The 19,322-nt window shown below is 34.6% G+C and overlaps 2 protein-coding genes and 1 non-coding gene across 5 annotated transcripts in view; 2 read left to right on the forward strand and 1 right to left on the reverse strand.

The window, feature by feature from the left end:
- LOC111479450 (prolyl 4-hydroxylase 1) overlaps positions 1-17,168 on the forward strand; it is an 18,054-nt gene extending 886 nt beyond the window's left edge. For 2 of the 3 annotated variants that reach the window (XM_023124126.1, XM_023124127.1), the window contains 11 exons: positions 609-656; positions 2,064-2,132; positions 2,762-2,814; positions 3,587-3,652; positions 9,131-9,205; positions 11,625-11,699; positions 13,694-13,764; positions 13,850-13,901; positions 14,049-14,138; positions 16,097-16,189; positions 16,829-17,168. In XM_023124126.1, the coding sequence (XP_022979894.1) occupies positions 609-656; positions 2,064-2,132; positions 2,762-2,814; positions 3,587-3,652; positions 9,131-9,205; positions 11,625-11,699; positions 13,694-13,764; positions 13,850-13,901; positions 14,049-14,138; positions 16,097-16,189; positions 16,829-16,945 (809 nt within the window). In that variant the 3' untranslated portion in view covers positions 16,946-17,168. The remainder of the gene's footprint in view (positions 1-608; positions 657-2,063; positions 2,133-2,761; positions 2,815-3,586; positions 3,653-9,130; positions 9,206-11,624; positions 11,700-13,693; positions 13,765-13,849; positions 13,902-14,048; positions 14,139-16,096; positions 16,190-16,828) is intronic. The other variant, XM_023124128.1, reaches the window with a different exon arrangement.
- Positions 7,218-7,318, forward strand: LOC111480154. Its single transcript, XR_002717769.1, has one exon. It is a non-coding gene; the product is annotated as a U6 spliceosomal RNA (small nuclear RNA).
- A 1,575-nt stretch (positions 17,169-18,743) lies between the features above and the next one.
- On the reverse strand, positions 18,744-19,322 carry LOC111479523 (putative lipid-transfer protein DIR1). The gene has a single exon (XM_023124229.1). It carries the CDS (start codon positions 19,278-19,280, stop codon positions 18,981-18,983), a length of 300 nt encoding a protein of 99 aa, XP_022979997.1. The 5' UTR covers positions 19,281-19,322; the 3' UTR covers positions 18,744-18,980.

Consider the following 19,322-nt stretch of genomic DNA (forward strand, 5'->3'; position numbering starts at 1 on the left):
TTTTTTTTTTTTTTTTTTTTTTTTTTTTTTTTTTTTTTTTTTTTTTTTTTTTTTTTTTTGCGTTTATGTGTTTGGATGAACTGGAATGATAAGAGGCTTGGCGATTTGTTGAGGTATCTGTCAATGTATGTTAAATCCGAGTTATGTTGTAATCCTGTTGTAGGAGGAGTTCTTGCGAGAGCTGGCTTCCTTAGAGGAGCGAGGGATTGCTGCGAACATTTGCGAATTACGTCGTATATATATATATATATATATATATATTTCAAATTTCTCGCTTCCTAATTGTATATTTGCCCGCTCTATCGGAGATTGGTAGCTACACCTGTGGTCGACGCCTTGTAAATGTCCTTGTCTTCATTTTCTGCAATTCTGCTGCTCCATGGCTTTGATAAATGGATAGAAGAACACTTTCCTCCCTTTATTTTTAATTAGACGTTGCAGCTCTTTTGTATGCAATGATTGATCCGTTTTAAGATGAATCCTCGTACCATTTGGCTGGATTCTTTGTTCGTGTTTGATAAAATTTGGTGACTTGATTGTGATTCTGTACTTCTAGAGAACTATGCAAAGTTCTGACTGTAAGTTGCTTTCTTGAATGGTAATTGCAGGTGCTTTGTTTCAACTAGCATTTATAAGGAGGCTAGAGGACTCCACTGGTACTCTTCTTGGTTTATTTGTCATCTAGGATAAAAAAAACTTGAAATTATTAATGAAAGTATCTTATATGAAAGAGGTTTGGGGTTGGGCTTGGATCATTTCAATCATGAATTTTATTTTCATTCATGTTTATGGAGAAGCGTATATATATAAATATATGTTTATTAATAAAAAGATCTATAAAATGTTGAGGAAATAACACAAGATTACAGTCAATATGCAGTATGAGTTAACTTATTTTGGTTCAAACTAATAGAAAAAGAAAGAACATTATGAACATATGTCCAATTGAAAGCCCTAAGAAACTCAATTCTGTAGCATGTACCATAGGCATAATAAAGCCGGGTTCCATGAAAAAGAGGAAAGGTATTGTAAATACTTGCCTTTTATAGTGTTACAGTCAATGTGCAGTATGAGTCAACTTATTTTGGTTCAAATTATTAGAAAAAAGAAAGTACATTATGAACATATTTCAAATTGAAAGCCCTAAGAAGCTCAATTCTATAGCATGCTCCATAGGCATAATAAGGCTGAGTTCTGTGAAAACGAGGAAAGGTCCTATAAGTACTTGCCTGCTGGTGTTATAATCAACGTGTAGTATGAGTTATCTTATTTTGGTACAAACTAATAGAAAATGAAAGTACATTATGAACATATTTCCAATTGAAAGCCCTTAGAAACTCAATTCTATAGCATGCACCATAGGCATAATAAGGCCGAGTTCTGTGAAAAAGTGGAAATGTACTGTAAATACTTGCCTGTTAGTGTTACAGTCAATGTGCAGTATGAGTTAACTTATTTGGTTCAAACTAATAGAAAAGAATAGTACATTATGAACGTATTTCCAATTGAAAGCCCTAAGAAACTGAATTCTGTATCATGCACTGTAGGCATAATAAGGCCGAGTTTCGTGAAAAAGAGAAAAGTTTCTGTAAATAACTGCTTGCTAATGTCGTTGTAACATTTCTTTTGTTCAACTTGACTAAAAAATTGTTAATGGTAAGTATCTGGAATGGACCCAATACTTGGACTTTGGAGCACATAGAAGATAGTTTATTTAAGCGGCTGCACTCATAATGGTTCAACGTGAAATTCGTTGAAGAGAAGTCTTGTTTCTTACATAGATCATTTTAAATTCTCTGAAGTAGATGTATGGATCTCACTAGGATTTGAAATTTTGTTTGCATGCCATAAAACTTACGGCTTCCAGGTTTTATTTGGAAGAATGACTGAACGATGTGGACATTTTCATTTAGCCAAGAGCTCTTGATGTATTTATGCAAAAGAATATCATCCATCTTTGCTGACTTCACGGCACTTGCTGGCTGCATCCTATATGTTATGAGGCATGGTTTGTTTTGGTATAACTAAAATGATTGACTTTTGTACGATCCATGTCTTTGCAGGCAACGAGTTTCTACCTGCTGGAAGGTTACATAAAACTCAGTATGATAGCCATCATCAATTACCTCGAGGTTGAAAAGATTACAATAGGATCATCTTTAACACAAAAGTTTACCCTTATTAAGTAACATCAAAATTGGTTTGAAGGGGATGTATCTCTCTTTTGTCAAATTTATGTGCCATATATCTTCTATGATTTAGCATGTCTGCAAGTTGTTCATCTCTGTTTTTGCTTCAAAAGTGGTTTTCAACTTCAGTTTATTTCATATGATGAACATGGCAAATTATGTTTTCAGCCAAGATGCATAAATTTTTTGTATGTAATTGTCCTGTTTTTTGTCCAGACGGGACCAATTGGAGAACATTATTTATTATTATTATTATTTCCTTATCTTCTTTCTTTCTAAATTTTATTTTCTAATTTGTAACAATTGTTTCTCTCCAGTAAAAATAAATACATCAATTCTTGTTGTGCTGTTGAATAATCAGTCTGTTTGTTTTTGTTTTTGAAAATATTAAATGTTGGTATCAAGGCTCTAATCGAAGTAACTTCAAATAGAGTTTTCTAAAAAATAAATCTAAAAAAAAAAAAAAAGATTTAACAAAATATATGAAAATGTCTAATAGTCACCATGTTCTTGCAACTGATTTTATTTATTTCTGATTTTGTCTTGTTCATTCCCTTTTTGCTAATTTTCAGGTCTTCCTAATTGGATTAATGACAAAGAAGCAGAAATTCTTCGTCTTGGCTATGTATGCTTATCACTATTTTTTTATTTATGATTTTCTAACCTTATTTTTTTGGTTTTGGGATATTTAGATGCCTTGTTATTCAAAGACGATTGGATACTGAATATGCAAAATGTTTCTTTATCCTTTGTAAACAAAATAAAAGTTAAGAACCGAGTACTTTGGAGGAAAGCATATAATATGATTGTGTTCAAGTAGAAATGAGTAAGAAGGCTAAAGAATACTATAATTCAACACTGTCCCGCACACACAAAAAAGAAAAGAAAAAGAGGAAAAGGATACCCTCAATTCTAGAAGGGGAAAGAGATTACTAAGACTCTCTGTAATTAGCTTGAACCAAGATGAGAGTAATTACCAAGCCCTGGAAGGATAATTCAATCTAGAAGCATAAGAGGAGAAACATTCTCACATATTATATGTGGAAAAAAGCGGTCAATTCATTCAAATACGAATGTAAATAATTGAAACATTGTTTCATATCTCATGAAATGTAGATATCAATGTACAAAAATATTAGAAATATTATTTGAAAGCAAAAATGATAGTCGATGGATGATATGCTAGTAATGAAGAAATTTTGGAGTACTAGTATCGTGTCATTTCTACTAACAGGCCTGCTCTTTTACATTGATGGGACATTTTTTTAACATTTAAGTGAATTTTTTTGATTCTAAGTATGTGTTTCTTCAGGGAATAATTAGTAGGCAAGTTTACCATATTATCATTTGAAGTTTCCTGTCCTTAATGAAAGTTTCCATTTTATTTTGTGGTTTAGGTTAAACCAGAAGTAGTAAGCTGGTCACCACGAATCATTGTATTGCATAATTTCTTGAGCCCAGAGGTGAGCATAATCCCATCAGTATGGTAATTCTTTTGCTGAATGTTATCGATTTACTGCATATTCTTTCCTTTCAGAATCTTTATTAAAGATAGGCATACTTTCAACTAGGTGTCTTATTATAAAATATATTGTTTTCTGTCTGTAACAATTTCATTGATGAATGAAATTTACAAAAAAGGATGAAAATCTACGGGATTTCAAAGGGCTTTCCCAATTAGCTTAAAGAGAAGCATATATATAGGAAGTGAAGGGGTAGACAGTTTACGCCAAGAAATACCATATATTATAACAAGATTGTAAAACATGCTGAAAGAGCTCCTTCTCCAAATAGACATTTTGATTTTGTTCCATCCATGTTGAACACATGGATTATTATCAACTCATAATTCATGGCCCAGCAACACTCAGATTTACTTATTATATTTGTATCAAGTATTTAATGGGCTTGTGTATTTATACAGTCAAGCCCATTATACATTACTACTAGGGTTTCAAAAACTTGTATGTGTACTCCTTGAGATATTCTGATTCAATTTAGTGAGACAACACATATTCCCAGAAGGCATCACTTTAAACTTGGTATTAGAGAGCTACCCAAGCCAACACCTCATCTCCTTTAGCCTCCTTCAACCAGGGCTTTAGGAAAGGAAACAACGGTCTCAACTCCCACAACGTCTACCACATCATGTTCAACAAAGGCTTTCACTCTTAGGAAGCAACATTGTTAAGACTTCATCATGTGATGGGCTAAACTCAGGACTCTACGTACAGTTAAATGAAAACACTGTGCACTTTGAAAGTCAATGATTCTACCTGTTCTAAGAGGACAAAGGTTGGACAGTTTCATATTGGGAACCAAATCCCCATCGGCAGAGCTCATAGCTGTTACCAACAAAGACAAGTCCTCAACCATAACTATTCCGAATGCAGAGCACAATGAATGGATTATAGTGGATCAAGCCCTCTTAGGGTGGCTGTATGGCTCAATGAAACAATCCATTGCCTCAAGATGTTATAAACCATAAAATCTGAAGGATAGGATGGAATGATTTTCTCGAAGGTTTTTCATAATTGATTGCATCCTTGAGTTCTAAGGATATGGGACTTTATGACTCTCTGACTTATTTATTTTGTTTCTTGGATGCGTTTGTCCTCTTGTTTGTAGAAGGGATAGGCATATTACACATGGTTCTTCTAAAGCCATGGGGCAATGATACGCATGACTGTTGAGGGAAAAGGGGCTCCTAGGTCTATAAGGCTTCAACTTTGTCTTCCTCAACAAAGTTCTCAAGGAAGATGTAAGGATTCAAAAAAAAAATAATAATAATAATAAATAATAAATAAATAAAGTGGTGGCAATTAAACGTTGGACTTTTGCATATGCCAAGCTTGGGTATTCAACCCCAACTAATTTTTCATCCAACTCATCGGATCCAACTCCATTTCATCTTCCATACTTGCTAATTTTGCGGTCAACCTCTTTCCTCTTTTTCCGCTTAAGATAAAAATAGATAAAAATATATATATATAAATAATGGACCTTCTCAGACTCTCCACTCTTACCCTCAAAACCCTCCTCTTCCACTTTAAATCTAGAGTCCCAATTCCAATCCCATTTCCACTTTTTACCAATTCTTTTTGTATACCCCCGTCATTGTCCCCATCATTTCTATGATTTCATATTCTTGCGTTGATTTTGATTTCAGAATGAACCGATTTGAGATCAATTTCGGGAACCCAATTTTTGGCCTATCTGCACCGTTCCGACTCTCCCGGACCTTTTCTGCACCGTTCCTTAATTAAGAAATGAAGCATTCTTTACAAGGGTGTAGGAACCTCTCCCTACGTTATCGCCGATCGTCGATTTCTTAATTGAGGTCAAAAACAGGTTCGGGAGGGTCGGAATGGTGCAGATAGGCCAAAAATTGGGTTCCCAAAATTGATCTCAAATCGGTTCATTCTGAATTCAAAACCAACGCACGTATAAAAAATCAGAGATCAATTGAGGGTTTTGAGGGTAGGAGTGGAGAGTTTGAGGCTGAAAGGTCCATTATTTATATATATTTTTTAGAAGATGAAATGGAGTTGGATCCGATGAATTGGGCGAAAAATTAGTTGGGATTGAATACTGGCACATGCAAAAGTCCAGGTCCATTATTTATATATATTTTTTAGAAGATGAAATGGAGTTGGATCCGATGAATTGAGCTAAAAATTAGTTGGGATTGAATACTGGCATATGCAAAAGTCCAACGTGTAACTGCCACCACTCATTTATTTATTTATTATTATTATTTTTAATCCCTACATTATATACCTCTAAAAGGAACTTTCGTCCTTGAAAGTATTAAACTGGTGTACTAATTGGGGTGATTTTCTCCTATCTTCGTGTTCTAATATGGCTTCTTGCGTGTGGTGGTCTTGCCTCCGTACTTGACGAAGGCAATATCTTTCTTGAGTAAGACTTTCAACTCGTAGATTAAGATTTTCATAGGCTTCTCTTTGTAACTTAAGTCCTCGTTAATTTGACAGGTTCATAGTCCATCAGTAAATGAGGTTCGTCGTACATTGGGTGGAAGTGGTAGCCTATATGTCACTGGACTCTATTAATTTGTCTTGAAATCTTATCTAGACTAGGGTCCTCATATTCCGTTCTCTAAAATCGATGCTCCATTGCATCGGGTTATTTTTCTTCTAGACACCTAACGTTGGTGCACCCCAAGGAGGAAGTGGCCTTAGATTAAGTAGAAAATTCTATAGCATGAAATGTCAGGTCAAATGTATGGTAGCAACCTTAGACTAAGTAGAAAATTTTGGGTCATTACAAAAGAGGTGCCAGCCTGTGTGTCGTACTAGATCAATCTGCTTGGGTGAAGGTTGGTTTTAGATTTTGTCACCATGAGGGAGGGTGGGGCAGTGGAAAGAGGGAGAGGGCTGGATGCATAGTCGTTTTCAGAGTCAAGGTGGGGAGGGGAAGTGGAAAATTTTGTGTTAGGAACGAGGAAGGTGTCTTGTTGATTGATGGAAGCAGCTAGTTTGTCATAAGAGGGTGTATGTAAAGTCGGGTTAGGTATAAGGGGAAAGGGTGGGTCTCATTGTACATCTGAGGGTATCATTTTATCATTGGGAGACCTGCGACAATGGCTCCTTGCCATGGATTCTGACCATATAACCAACGTGGTAATCAACTATGAAGAATAGATCAAGTTATACAGTTAAAGGAGCCTTTGGAGACAAAGGTATTTCTATTTCTATCAGGACAAAATCAAAAGTTGTTGCTCTTCACCTCGATGCCTGCACTTCCATGGGGTCCAATTTGGACAAAGTCTTTCTTGCTGAATTAAAGTAACCTCCACAAGCCTTTCAAATGGCTTTCAACGTATCAGGGTCCTAATGGTCCAGTGGTAGGGATTTTATTTGATACAACCTCCGTAGGACCAAACCTGGGTTGACATCAATATTCCATGGTTCAATTTTTTAGGAGGAAGGATTCAACTTCATACCAGCTTGCCTTGGTGCATAGGTTTTTTGCTTGCTTTCCATTTTCACATCGGAGGAGGGCTTGGTTCCTTTGGGGAGATCTGATAAAACTGGAACGATAAAGAGAGATTAATATGACCCTTGCACAAGAATAACACTAGCAAATCGGAGAAGGGTTTTGTCTGGACGAAATGGATTCAGGAAGCAAAAATCGTTGGCCCTCGTGATTTTGTACCAACCATCATGAAAGTGTTTTCTAGTGACTACAATGGAGGAGTCCCACTGTGTTGTGGCATGCTGACAGGAGTGATTGGGATCCAAAACACTATTGTTGTTCATGGTTGAGATTGGCTTTGATGGTAATGACAATAATGTTCCTAACTCGTTTGTTTTTGGAATGATAGATTGAAGAAAAATAATTGGTCATTTGCTTAGAGGATGACTAAAAATGTTGAACAAACGGACCTTGTAGGTGAATCTCTCATCAAACAGAAGTCTATATAATGGGAGAAGATCTTGAGATATTTTCTCTTTTTTCACTTTTGCATGAGATATTTGAGACTATTCGGGTGGTTGCTACTTTTTTTACTGGAAATGAATTAAGAAATGTAGGAAGTTAAAAGGTAGATTAAATTTAGGATAAAATAAAACATGAGTTGGGAGTGTGTAATGTTGTTGCACAGAATGATGTTAATGATGGTGGAGGTTTTGACCCTTCATGGTGTCAATTATATAAATTTGTTTTGTAATCAAAGGTCTGAGAACTCGAAAGAGGCTATTGTTTTTAATCTTTCACTGGATGCAATAGGGTTCTTTAGACTCTACTAGTCCTAGCTATTTTTGGATTATTTGACTTGAAAGGAATGTAAGGACATTTTGGAACGAAGAGTGCATCATGCTTTTGATGTTTGAAGTCTGATCTATTTTAATGCATTGGTTTGGGCTTTAATCACCAATAATATTTTCTTTTGGTTATTTCTCTTTCTTGATTGTCCATATTTCGAAGCTGGGGGACATATTTAATAATTTTTATTTTTCTATTTGCTTTTTTATTTTTCTTTTGATGAGAGAAAACTTCCCACACAGAAAACGAGGTAGAGATAGAGATAGAGATAGACAAGATAAGGAATCATGCTAGCCTGAAGTTGAAGGAAACTGCAAACGGATACTCCGAGTGTACTTATGGACCAGTACATAAAAAAAGCTAAATCAAAAATTTGTTCCTACCAATGCTCAATGCATTTGCCTTAACCCTTAAAGATCCCTGAATTGTTCAGTTTTTTCTTTCAAAGAGCAGCATTAATTGAATTTTCTTTTTGTTGTAAAAGTCGGCCTTTTTTCTTGAGTGAGTGCCCGCACAAAAGCTGGTATGGGAAGTTTTTGAAGGTTATAGGAAGGCAACCTCAATTACCAAATTTATTGAACAGGCACCAGCTGGTGGAGGCAAAATAACTACCAAAAAAAATAAAAAATAAAAAAAAATAAAGTGAAGGTTTTCAACAATTTGATTGTAAAGACAACACCAGTTAGCCAAGATGATTAGACTGGAATTCTCCTTAGAACTTTGTCATTCGTGTTGATGCCAGCCAAAGTCACACACACCATGAAAAACAATTCAATTTGTTGAAGATATTGTATATTTAATTCACATTTGATCATTTCTTTCTAGAGAAGTTGGTAATCTCCAGACATTTGGCTAAAGAGACTTGCCTGTAAACTTTCTCAACTTGCTCGTAAACTTTCTCAACTTATCATCCAGCCATCAATTCTGGGTATCATGCCGAGGGATAGGCTTTTACCTTAAAAGTTTAGAATGAGATATCCTTTCAGAAATTTTCCTCTAGAATACTCGTCTCATTACCTTTTAGTTTTTTTTACTATTCATTATAAATCTCACTTCTAATGTAATTTTATCAGTTCTACTTTGGTTCAAGAAGCCTATATTTTGGGTACTGGTACAAGATAGTTTCTGTTTTGACTAATTGATTATTTGTACAGGAGTGTGACTACCTTAAGGCAATAGCACTTCCTCACCTTGAAATTTCCACTGTTGTGGATACAAAAACCGGGAAGGTATATATTATTATCACGTCTGTTAGTTTCAAGCATGATATCCAACTACATTAGGTAGTTGTTTTCTCTTGCTGGATTTATATTGATGTTAGTGTGTAGGCTGTTTCTTTAAATTTTGGGAATAAAATAATTTGTTTCTCTATGGTTTTCTCCTGAAACCCCGAGGAAAATCCTCCCATGATTCTCCTTCCTTTGAGACATTCTCCTCTTCTTTCCTAACCAAATATGCTGTGTTCTACCTCTTTCTCAGAAAAGAAGAAAGAGAAAAAGATATAATTAGATCTCAAGAATTGTATCACAACAAAATCTCTTAGGAGCCTACAACTTCAAACACCTCAGAAGACCTAACACAAACAAATGGGTAAAAGGGCATAACTAGAGGACTTGATCATGCCTTCGATCCTCTTTACAAAGAACACACTATTGAGGACAGAGGGTTAACAAGAAGGACCCCGTATTAAAACCCATGATGCAGTCATCATAGTGGTCACTGCCAGTTGTCTACGTCGTTGCCATCAACCACAGTTGTCATTGTTGTCTTTCTTCCTTGTGGTTTGCTATTTCGTTTAGTTTCACTCATTCACATGGGTTTATCCACGTCTGTGACTTTTCTTTTCTCTTCTCTGGGCACACGCAACCCACGACTGTCAACAGTCAGCAATTCCACCGCCAATTGTGTTGTCGTTTTGATCTGGTCATCTTCATTTAGTGCTTTTGCCAGTTTTCAGTCATCTAGCTGTTTTTCAACCTTTTTTTCCCATTTCTTTCTTTGTGTCTGTGATCCTTTGGGGCTCAAGTTTCCATTTTAGGGTTGGGGACCTTCCAGATCATCTTTAGCCAATTTTTAGAATGATTCCCTGCAAGCACTTTGGCAATGATTTTATAAAGGGAAGTAATCAAGCTAATTGGTCTAAAACCCTTGACCTTGGTCACATTGTTTCTCTTTGGTATGAGGCAAATGTACAGTTCATTGGTACACCTATAATGATAAAATTTTCAAAAAAATTGTGGAACACTGCTACTAAATCACACTTCACGATGTTCCACATTCTTTAAAAAAAAATTTGCTTGTCAACCCATCTGGATCTGGAGATTTTGGATTTCCCTTGTCGGAAACTGTTTTGAAAATTTCTGCCTCATTGAATGGAACCTCCAGGTTCTCTTTCATAACCAAATCCGATGGCGCCCAATTCAGATTAATGGTGAATCTCTGTTCTGTGTCTGCTCGATTGTGAAGGTTAGAAAAATATCCAACCACTTCTTCAATTCCAAGCTGAAAGGTAATCAGCTCACCTTTATCATTTTCGAGAGAAGCATTGTAAGTCCTACCCTTTCTTGATGAAGCCCATTTGTGGAAAAAGTGGAGTTTTCATCCCCTTCCTTCAGCCATTTGAGCTTGCATTTTCTAAGCCACATTCTATGTCCTCTAACTATCATTTGAGTCGGCTCCTCTTTAAGCAGATTTTGAATGTCTAATACTTCTTCAACTGGTCAGTGCCCTCCAAAGCGTCAATTTTCTTTGATAGAATCAAATAGCTTCCTCTTGGACTCTTGAACGTTGCCAAAAACATCTTTATTCCACCTTGTTTGGAACCGGTTCAAATCCATGAGCTTTTTCGTGAAGGCATAACCTGCCCAGCCTTCTTCTATCGTTTCATTCCACCATTTCTCAAAGCTGGGAAGAACGCTGGAAAACAAAAAGATTGAATAAGGAACAGATGAGATGATCTCAAAGTTGGCATCCTTCAGGCAATTTTTTTATTAAAACCTTGTTTCCTTGGGAAAGGGTCTCGTGGAGTAGGTACTAAAAGGAAATTGTCTCAAAGAGGTCAAAAGATTTGGACTATCGCTAAAGAAGAGATTTCTTACAAAAAAGGATGATCAAGTCGCAAAGTCATAAAACTGAAAGGGAAGGACCCCATCTAGGTATATCTAAGGCATATAAATAAGCTGATGATCCAAAGTACTAGGTGTGACTTAGATACTTTTTATTTTTATTTTTTATGAATATATATGTATTTATTTATTTTAATTATTTAATTCCTTTTCTTTGCCTAAGTGTGTATTTATAGAATGCTGCTAATTTGTGCTGATAATTATGATAAGATAAAATATCGTTATTTATGTGTAGATGTTATATTAATATTGAAGTGCTAATACTGTTCTCCTTTTCTAGGTTAACTTCATTTTTCCTTGCGTGGATATATTTTTCTCTTGATAGATTCTATAGTTCAGGATTGTCATTGATAGTTTTGCTTCGTTCTGTTGTTAACGATACTATTAGTTGTATTGGAGGATCCACATAGTATTGTTCTTTGGGTTGAATGATATATATTTTCCTATAAAAAGAATTTTTCTTCTAGTTGACAATGATATGTTAAATATATATATGGTCTCCCCCTTGTGGATTTATTTTCAGGGAGTTAAGAGTGATTTCAGAACGAGCTCGGGAATGTTTTTAGGCCATCGAGATAAAAAATTTCCGATGGTCCAGGTATTAATTACAAAGAAATTGTTGGTATATTTTGATGTTTCTAGTAATGGATATGGATGTGCTCAAAAGTTAACTTTATGGAAAAGTTTTCAATTTAGTTAAAAGTTCTTTCATTTAAATTTTCATATCTATTCCACTTGTTTTAGACAAGATTTTTTATTTAAAGAAACCATAAATGATCATGTACGCATCATTTACAGTAGAGCATTTAGGCATGCCAAGTGTCATGGTCATGCCGTCCAGGGTGTGTTGGTTGTGGCTGCATGTCTATTCCAAACCATATGTCTTTCATTCTAGTATAGTTATATTCATTACTGCTTTTAATGTCTACACCTGTCAAAGACAATTTTGTCTTTTAATGTACTATAGGGTTCGGTAATATGCTATCAATACATTGTTGTCTCTTATGGCTTGCTAGCATATAACATTTACCTTTAAAAAATACTTTCATAAGCGTTTTCCAAAACTTTCTTTGACCTCGTTTTCTAAAGTTGTTTTTAATAATAGAGGCCGAGGCTACGAGATAGGTCATTTGTGCCCCTGGTAATCTAAGTAAGGGCGAGAATAAATGTTATACAATCGCTTTACGAGTCTTGAAGAATTGCGATTGTGACAATTACAATCCATAATATAGTTTTATAAACTATAGACTATTCCACATGGTTCTTGGTGCAAGCCAAATGTAGAAAAACTTCAAATTCTCATTAACTTCAAATAGGCAACCTCAGTCCTTTTAAGAGTGACAAAACAAAAAGTAACAGACTAAGGTAACTAGTAGTGAAGTAACAGTAAATAAGTGGCTGACCAAAAACAAAAAATTGCATCTATCAGTTACCCAACATTTACACCACGTCCAAACAAGAAACTAAAGATTCTTTAAAAGATTCTGCAAGAACTGTAAAGAAACAGATCAAGAACTTCGAAAGAACCAGATTACGTCAATTCTTCCCTCCAAAGAAAAACTTTCGAGTTTTAGACCACCAAAGAAAAGATGTCAGGAGGATGATATTCAAAAGATCAGCAATATTGAAGGTGGGTTGATTTTGAGATCTTGAGGTAGATCCACTCTACATGCACTGTCACCAAATCTTTTAAAAATTTGAAAGAAATCCAGTCTTCTTTGGATGAAGCTTTGAGTAGGAACTCAAAGTAAATCTTGTTGTTCACAAATTATCGAACCCCCAAACTTAAACTATTGTTTGTCCTCAAGCAATGTTGCGAAAATTATTCTTGTGCAGCCACACTGCATTTTCTTGGCACGTTGTTAATGCCTTAGCCCAATTTTCACTCGGCTCTCTTCCTACAGTGCTTCCTAAAAGTTAGATTACGTCTATTACCTAGCTTGGCAGGTGCACTAACAATTCTCAGTAGATTTTTAAAAAACAATGCTTGAATACCCATATGTCAACCCATTTTTGTAGTTCGTAGTTTGGTTCCCCTTTTGTGAACTTTTTTTGTCCGTGTATTCTTTCATTTATTTTCTTAAAGGGAGTTTGATTTATTGTAGAAAAAAATATTTGGAAATTTCTTAGGAACCCAAAAAGAAGATTAGTCATGGTACTTAAATATTCGACCATATACCAAACAGGCTCGAAGCAAAAGACTTATTAACCGCTAAGTGGTAACTAAATACATTACTGAAGAGCTATTGTCAATCCTTAACCCTGGAGTGCATTTGAAAATTGTGGATCTTAAAAGTTCGGTACATTTTTTGAAAATCCTTGAATGCGAGGTGTGCTCAAGTTAGGTAAGGCATCGATCTCTTCCTTCAGAAGTTCCTTGGTCTTAAGCCTCCCAGAAGGAACAAGTTACAGAGAATGTGGAAATTCGGAGTTTTGTTCTGAATTTGAGTTACTCTTTCAAATTAGGTGGAAACATTATAAAGCATGCTAAACATCGCCAGCATCTTTCATTTTTACTGCCCCGTTTGCTTATCTTTGTGTTATCTCTTGCTTGGTGATAGACTTCCTGTGTTTTGGAATATGTGAAAGCAGGCAATCGAAAAAAGAATTTCTGTCTATTCTCAAATACCAATAGAAAATGGAGAGTTCATTCAAGTGTTAAGGTATGGATATAATTTTGTTTCTGTGAAGATGCTCGCTATAATGGTTTGTGCTTCAGTTTTAAGGCTAACATTTCAAGCAGTACAGGTACGAGAAGAGTCAATTTTACAAGCCTCATCATGACTACTTTTCTGATACTGTAAGATTCTTGTTATTTCTTCAGCCATGAATCTTAGTATTCTAAAATCAGTATTTATTTATTTGTTTATATTTGTTATTATAAGTATGCCGAACTTGTGCTCTTGCTGATGGCATGCAACGTTTCCTCCATGTTTTCTTTATACAGTATAACTTGATGCGTGGTGGTCAGCGAATTGCAACCATGCTTATGTATCTAAGTGAAAACGTTGAAGGTGGAGAAACCTACTTTCCGAAGGTATTTACCATTTTACTTGCTGAATTAAATTTCATTGCTATAATGTATTAGTTTTCTTATTTATAAAAACAACCCATTGATATTAAAGAACAAGACTATAACGAAGCAAGAAGAGAACAGAGACATCCTCTTAGACGGAAGCCCAATTTGATGCATTAGTTTATATGTAAAAAGAAAAGTTCAATTTTACCGACCATTTCATAGCTATCCACATGTTATATCCGTTTAGTCATGGACTGGGAGTCGATAATTAGTCCAATATAAATGCGGGATAGAACAGTATTCTTATTTCCATTCAAGTTTCTGATGTATGACATCGGAAGCAAGACAAGAGATGAATAGGACGAGAATTACGGGCCTAGAAGCACGCTTGGATGGACACCACATTGGCATTTAAATTCAACATCTTCTAAAAAATTAGGAATTGCGTATGGAAGGGACACATTGAAAAAAAATGTTTTTTTTTTTTTATAAATAACTTTTTTATTTTGTCTTCGTTTCTTAAAAAAAAACTTTTGTATACTTTACCACTCATCAATGAACTATATTATATAAATAATTAAGATATTACAAAAAAGGTTCAACCATTGAATCTTAAGCCAATTGAAACTTTGTCAAGTTAATTATATTTCTTTGTGGACAAATATTTTCCACATTGAAGTGCAGTCTAGTGTTCCATAAACGACCCGGCTTTAAAGGAGGTAAAATGATGTCATCTTAAACGTCATTTTTGTTTCTTCTCATACCAGTACAATAAAGTTCAGTAGGAGCGAAATCTACCTATTTTCTTCCCTTAGTTTTTAGTTTATTTTCCTTAGGGTTTCACATTTTCATCATTATATCCTAGTTCCTTGACATTATGAATACTGATTAAATAAATATCTTTTTGTTTAATACTATTTTCTTTATTCCCTCTGCAAACCGTATCTTCCTTGCGTCTTGAGCCTGTATTAATGTCTCTCTCTAGTTGGACACCTCAAACCATGTATTCGACCCGTTTTCTCCTTGCATGTTTAAATGTTCTCATCAGGCATGGACAAGGGCACATTTCAACAGTAGTTCATGCCACATAGGAGAGAGGGAAACAAAAGAAAAAGAGGACAATAGAAATTCTAGCATGCCCATTACTGTAGGCAACTTATATTATGTTAATTGACATCAAATGAATGTGGTAAAAGAGGAGAATTTCAGATTTGGGCACCTGCTTGATTATTGTGGCTTCTTTATTTGGAAAACAACTGCATTATTTTGACAATTAGCCTGCCTTCCAATCTTAGTTATCTCAGGGATAGAAAGCGGCATGGTGCTATGGCAATGGCATCTTGCAGCTGCAGGTTATACAATTAAAGTTGTCTATTTTACAGTTTCATTGTTTGAAAGTGATTTTTTGAAAAGAAAAAAAAAAATTTTTTTACTCGACTTTAGAAACCAAAATGTTTTATATTTTTAGAATTTTGGTGAAATTTTCAAAATTGTTTGTAGAAATAAAAAAAAATGAATAACAAAACTAGTAAACAAGTTTAACCTTTTTAAAAACGGAAGTAAATTCAGATTGTTATCGAATTTGGTCGAAGTAGCAACTGGTTGTGTTATAGTTACAGTTGGTATTGAAGTTGCTTATGTTGATGGTATTGAAAGGAAGAAACCAAAATTTAGAATGAAGAGGAAATAGAGAGAGAAACCTTTTTGATGGAGTGCTATGACACTCTATACTGGGTGAACCCCGCTATTTATAGGTGTTTTGGAAAGGCACAAGAGAGTTATGAAGTTAATGTCCTAAGTAATAGACATCTAAAAAAAAAACATCATCCTTTCTTATTTCAAAAAAACTCCTTGGAAATTGCAAATTACATTTGACAGCTTCCATTTCTGGCATGAATGACAGGCATGTTCCCCTTCTAAATTTTGTTTCTTGCAAGTGTCGTGTTCAGAACATTCCTTTTGTACATTTTCTTCAGGCTGGTTCTGGTGAGTGTAGTTGTGGCGGGAAGACCGTTCCTGGACTGTCAGTTAAACCAGTCAGAGGAGATGCAGTGCTTTTCTGGAGTATGGTATGTATCTTTTTGCCACTTAAAATGAAATGAAGAATGTGAAAACAAAACAGATTTTGATTTTGATTTCTAAATCAATTATTCGATCCCGAAGAGATGTCCAATTAAGGGCTTAAGATTTGTTTTGGAGTTGCCCACAAAAGTCGTGGGATTCAATCACAACTCAAAAACTTAAATAACTATGGATCGTTTGATATGTTCTTGTTTCTCGTTTCCCATTTTTCAGAAATGTCTAAATTTGTATAAAATTTTTGAAAACAACAAAATCGAGTTTCTTCTTCTTTTTGTTCATGTCTCTCGTTTTTTCTATCATATAAATCTTTACTTTTTAGTCTGAAAATTTTCAAGAACAGGAAACAAGGAATCATTAAATAAACAAGAAACAGTTAACACAGTTCTGTTTTCTAAATCAAAATCTGTTTTGTTTTCACATTCTTCATTTCATTAAAAAAGTAGACATGAGGAACAAAAAACAGTAAATAGGAAATGAGAAACAGGAACATCACCAAACGTGACCCTAAATTCTATAATTTTCTAGAAGTCATTCCAAACAAACCCTTAGTTCAACTCTGTATCGATAAAATACTCCAAATAGATGACTGTTGTTTTAACGGTTCCCTTTACATGTGATTGCTTCAGGGGTTGGATGGACAGTCGGATCCAAATAGCATTCATGGAGGTTGTGAAGTGCTGTCAGGCGAAAAATGGTCTGCAACAAAATGGATGAGGCAAAAGAGTACTCTGGTACGAAGGTAGGTACCAACTCAAAACTTTTTAGTTCCATCGTGTTTATCGGCATTGAATATTGGCATTGAATATTATGTTACATATCAAGTAATAAATCTATAGAAAGAAAGAGAAAGAAAGAAAGAAAAAAAGGGAGAGAACCTAATTTAGATAGGGTCATAACATCATGAATAACACTCACAGTGAATCAATTTATTTAATGAATAATACAACAGCATCTAATGTTACTGAAGCTACTGTTTCTTTTTTGTGTCAAATGTGGGAATTCTCTAAATATCCTTCTAATTTGTATTATATCTATTTTTGTGCATGAATATGACATTTCTTGGACAACTATTAAGGCATGATTTAGAAGTTTTTATTGTGTTCATTGAAATTTTATATACTATGGTCATATTATGTGGGAGTCTTTTACCAACCTCAGTAGGTTTATTTGGTAATAGAATAGTGGATTATGGATATTTGATTGTCATTCCATCTCCAATTTGATTTTGTTTTCTCATTAGTTCATATTGTTAGAAAAATATATTAGTTTTCAGTGGTAATCTCAAGAGATTGTGAATTAGGTTTGGCACGCATTTGTAGTTGCAAAAATTATTTGATTTAACAATAATACATAATTAGTTTGCATTAGACCTTGTTCATGGTCTAGTCTATTATAGACCATGAATGACGTGTTTTGTCTGCATGTAGACCGCCATTAACATTAGTCATGGCCTTTAATATAGATCAAGATTTTGGGTGGATTAGTCGTGGTCCTACAACTAGGGTGTTTGTGGGTTGGATTGGGTTGGGTATTTTTTAGACTCAACAAAATTGTTCGGGTTGTTAATTTTTTCAACCCAAACAACCTTCGTTAAACAATGAATCCAATCCAACCCAACCATAAATTTTTTGGGTTTGATTGGTTCAGTTTGTTTATTCAAAGTTTTGTTTTTAACAAAAGTAAAAATATTCATTTGCAAACTATCTATTTATTTTTAATCCACGAACACCCATAGTTGTATATATAATTGTTTCGTAAAAATAAAATACCCATTAGGGTTTCAAAAATATACATTTAATGCCATATTTATTTAGTTAAAACCCAAATAAATTTGAGTTGGTTTGATTCAACTCATGGAATCTATGAAATAATTTAGTAAATCTGATCTAGCCCAAATAAGTTCATAACTCAATTCACTAATATATTAGTTGAATTGTGTTGATCAAACTTTTCAAGTTATCGAATTATTTTTAACTAACTTTACCTACAACATTTGTGACATGACCATTGTCTAAATCAAAACCTGTAATTCATTTGTATATTTCATATTTGTTGATGTATAGAGGGTGTTATGGTATAAAAGTGATGTATTTTTTATAAGAGTTAAAAAATAGTGGAATGACATAACACGTAGAATTGAGTCAGTCATGCTTGTTCAAGGGCAGCAAATATTCTATGACCCATCCACAGGGAAAATATTAGAATAAAAATTATTGTGATTTAATGCATTATAAAATTAAATATGTTAAGTATGTTATTGGTGTATTATTAGAATTCATTTAACATAAATCAAATGTATCATATGTGTATGCATGTATTTAAGGTATAATGGTATAATTTGTTAGTTTAGCTTTAACAATCATACAACTTTTTACGTGTAAAAAAAACATAGAAGATTACCCTAAAACGAAAGATGTGGGACTTGGGATCTCGATATTAAATTTTATTCAAAGTTCTTCAAAGTCTTAAGTTTTGAATTTTGAATCGAATTAAAATTGGGTTATTAGATATTGGATCTTATGGCAAAGAAACGCAACATCATTTGAGAAAAATTTCTCATTCAACAGTACCTCGAGTTCTAAAAACCAGAAAAAGTCTATAAATTATAATGAAACACACAATTCTTTTAACCCAACATTTACTCGTACATTGAGCATCAAACCCATACACTACTAATCCAACAGAAAATATAGTTCAAACTTCGAAGAAACAGACCCCTTTTTCGTAAATGTGAGCTCTAATGCTAAATTAACCATATAACATGAACAACACTTCCTCTTAACAATTGGGAGAGTTAGGAAGGTTGCACTTCTTAGGTAGCTGCATGGCAAGATTAGGGTCAACGCCGAGAGAAGGAAGAGCTCCCGAGTTCCGGTAGGAGCAGAAGCAGTGCAAGTCAGCTTGCGAGAGTGCCATGCAGCATTGGGCATTCGGCGGTGTCGGGTTTGGAGGCGTCACCGCCGGTCGACATGCATACAAACCAGCAACCGGCATGTTGCAAATGGTTTGAGCTTCACCCAAACCCATCACAGTCATCAAAACCAAAGCCAAAGCCACAGCCCTCATAGCTCTATCCATAGCTTTGTGTGGTGCTTTGTTGAGTTCTTTTGAGAACTGAAG

Source organism: Cucurbita maxima, unplaced genomic scaffold, assembly GCF_002738345.1.
Source record: "Cucurbita maxima cultivar Rimu unplaced genomic scaffold, Cmax_1.0 Cma_Scf00005, whole genome shotgun sequence".
Taxonomy (NCBI): Eukaryota; Viridiplantae; Streptophyta; class Magnoliopsida; order Cucurbitales; family Cucurbitaceae; genus Cucurbita; species Cucurbita maxima.

Coding starts and splice junctions, on each gene's coding strand:
- LOC111479523 (XM_023124229.1), bottom strand. CDS start 19,280: ATGGATAGAGCTATGAGGGCTGTGGCTTTGGCTTTGGTTTTGATGACT.